Raw genomic sequence first — 3,083 nt, 5'->3', positions numbered from 1 at the left:
AGCCATCTGCTTTTTGGCTGACTAGTGCAGTAAACCTGTGCTGTCTACTAATGAGAGTCATAGACCTGCAGGCAAGCAATTTTAGACTCCTTTTCCTTCTCTGTCAGTGAACATGTTGCAACATCCCTTAGGCCACAGTGCCTTCTGCCCCATGTGCCATTGCTGTGACAAAGCACACTTCAGAGATTGAAGGCTACAGGGTGCCTTTCTGGCCCATCTTGGGAGATTAGTCTTTCATTTTTTTTTGTTTTGTTTCTGAAATATGGCACATTTTTCAGAACAGGAAATTATTTGTTACCCAGCAGGACCTGTTTAGGCAAAACACAAAACAAAAATGCACCAGCAGTTCTGTTTTGGATCAGGAGGCAGCTGATGGCTCTCAGGGAGGAAGACGTACTTGCTGTGATAGAAACAGGGTGGGTTACAGGCAAGCCACAACTCCATTTATGGGGTGACACTGCAGGGGAAAAAGTATTTTAGGGCTAAGGCTTGATCATGAGGTAACACCAAAAGAGGCCGTGCTGCCTCCACACTCCCTCTTGGCAGCAGAGGAAGTTTCCTCCTGCAGCTGGCTTTATTTGGCCTGTGCTCAGTAACCATTAATGAGGAGCCCTGAGTAGAAGATAATTCACCTGTGATCTGCAGCTGAATCTGTTGGCTCTCAGTCCTCCCGCCAGAAGTGAGGCACGTGTAGGTGCCCGCGTCCTCGGGCCTGACGTGGCTGATCACCAGGGAGCTGTCGGACTGGTAGGTGTGCCTGCAACACGGGGGGAGCGCTGCCGCCTGCCTGGGCACCCACAGCAGCCCGCCGGGGCACAGCGGCCAGCCCAGGCTGGTGTTACACAAACCATCCCCATGTGGGGCCCTCCCTCCCTCAGAAAAAATCAAAACCCTGCTGACCACAGATGGGTCACAGGCAGGGGTGGAAACTACAGCAGAAAGGAGGTCAGGAACAGAGAGGAAAACTGAGATGGAAAACAAGGAATTGCTTTCAGTAACTCTCCCATAAGGAGGCAAACTGCCCTTCCAGGGGGGAGCTTGAGTCCCAGCAGTCAACTGCAAACAGAAAAGCATAACTGTGATTTTCATAACACAAAAGGACTGACTGGCTCCAGACAGACTTGCTAGAAACAGACTTCCCAGGAAAAACAGGTTTAAAAGTACTTTAAAAAACAATTGTGCTAGAGATTTTCAGCCAGAGGAACTCTGGGTTATTAGGCTGCAAATTTCACCCCCAGCTACTGGCTTTGTGCTGCCCCAAGATGAACCGAAGAGAAGCAATATTTTTCTGCATCACTACCCACGTCAGCTTCCACCAGTGTTATGAGACAGCATAACACTTGCTCTGCCCATAATTCTAGCCAACACCTCATTACTGGTGCAGACTGTACCTGTTTCCGCTATGCACAGAGCAGGTGGACAGTTGATGAATATGGGGGTTTCTTTATTTCTTTTAAAAAAAAAGTTTGCTGGTTGTGGCTGGTGTAGTGTTAATTTTTTTCACAGTAGTTGGTATGTGGCTGTGTTTTGGATTTGTGCTGAAAACAGTGTTGATGTTTTCACTACTGCTGAGAAGTGTTTACACCAAGTCAAGGCCTTTTCTGCTTCTCACCCCACCCACCACTGGGCTGCGGGTGCACAAGAAGCTGGGAGGGGACGTAACTGGGACAGCTGACCCTGACAGACCACAGGGATATTCCATACCATATGGCATCATGCTCAGCATGTAAAGCTGGGGAAAGGAGGAGGAGTTGGGGGGAGTTCGGAGTGATGGCGTTTGTCTTCCCGAGTCACTGTTATGTGTGATGGGGCCCTGCTCTTCTGGAGACAGCTGAACACCTGCCTGCCTGTGGGAAGTGATGAATGAATCCCTTGTTTTGCTTTGCTTGCACCCACAGCTTTTGTTTTATCTTTTAAACTGTCTTTATCTCAGTCCATGGATTTTCTCAGTTTTACCCTTCTGATGCTCTCTCCCATCCCACCAGGGGTGAGTGAGCAGCTCTGTGGGGCTGAGTTGCCAGCTGGGGTGAAACCATGACAGTCCTTTTTGGACCGCATATTTGGCACTCTGCCCAGCAAGGAACCCATCTGCTCTACAATGAAGGGATCTGAACTCACCTGTCAGAGGAGATGGGTCGGCTGTTCTTTATCCACTCCACTCTGGAGAGTGGGGACACGCCTGTCTTGCAGACCAGCTGGATGTTTTGTCCCACAACTGCTGTCACAAGAGGGGGCTTGCCTTTCTCCAGGATTGTTCTGAAAGAGAAAGTGATTCCATTGGCACTTCTGCTGCCCTCCTCACCTCTCATATGATTCTGGATGAGTTACAACCACAAGGCAAAGCAGGACCAGCTGCCCATTCAGCTTTGAGCAGATGCACTGGGCAGCATGGGGAGCTCTCTTCTGAAGGAACAAGGTACAGCTCAGCAGACAGACAGATCCAGTGCAGATATGTTTAGATCTAGCTCTACACACTCCTTATTTTCAGGGTAATACTGTCTGGATCTTGATCCAAAGTCTGCATCTGAAAAGTCTTCCCTAGAACAACCCACTGCTGCTCCATGCAGTGCTGAGATAAAGCCTCTGAAGTCAGAGTGCCAGCTAAATTTGTTGGTCAGAACAAGAAGAACACCTATGGATTCTCATTTACAGTGTAAGAAGGATTCTGCAGTCTTTTCACATATGATACTTCAGTGCTGTCAGAGACCAGGGAGTGTGTGAGGAAAGAGATAGCAGGTAATGCCAGGGCCTGAATACCAGTGACTTGATTTACCAAGGGGCCACATGTGTAGCTAATCCATCACACAGTATCCCCAGTTAGCTAGTCCCAGCTGAGGCAACACTTTCTCTCCAGAGAAAGCTGCACTGATGCTTCAAAATGAGCTGGCAGAACAGGGGGGAGGGATAGATGGAAATCATCACCTGTGCAGAGCCTGTGCTGGGAACAAGTCTGCAGACTCCTGGTGCCCAAATCCCTCTCTCACAGAAACATCTGCTCTGAAAGCTTCACGCCACTGCTTGCCTTCCTGGCGCAGCCCCTGCTGGCCACCGCTGCTCTGCCTGTCCGAGGCCACAGGCAGGGG

At 49.7% G+C, this 3,083-nt stretch overlaps 1 protein-coding gene across 1 annotated transcript in view; it reads right to left on the bottom strand.

Moving 5' to 3' along the window:
• PAPLN (papilin, proteoglycan like sulfated glycoprotein) overlaps window positions 1-3,083 on the bottom strand; it is a 50,293-nt gene that overhangs the window by 8,573 nt on the left and 38,637 nt on the right. The window contains exons 20-22 of the mRNA XM_031065458.1: window positions 2,923-3,083; window positions 2,119-2,256; window positions 633-757 (exon numbers count right to left, since the gene is read on the bottom strand). The exon at window positions 2,923-3,083 is cut by the window's right edge and continues 16 nt beyond it. Coding sequence (XP_030921318.1) covers window positions 633-757; window positions 2,119-2,256; window positions 2,923-3,083 — 424 coding nt within the window. The remainder of the gene's footprint in view (window positions 1-632; window positions 758-2,118; window positions 2,257-2,922) is intronic.

Source organism: Geospiza fortis, unplaced genomic scaffold (genome assembly GCF_000277835.1).
Source record: "Geospiza fortis unplaced genomic scaffold, GeoFor_1.0 scaffold54, whole genome shotgun sequence".
NCBI classification, from domain to species: Eukaryota; Metazoa; Chordata; class Aves; order Passeriformes; family Thraupidae; genus Geospiza; species Geospiza fortis.
The sequence above is the reverse complement of the archived record's forward strand: the minus strand, read 5'-3'. Positions and strand labels throughout refer to the sequence as shown.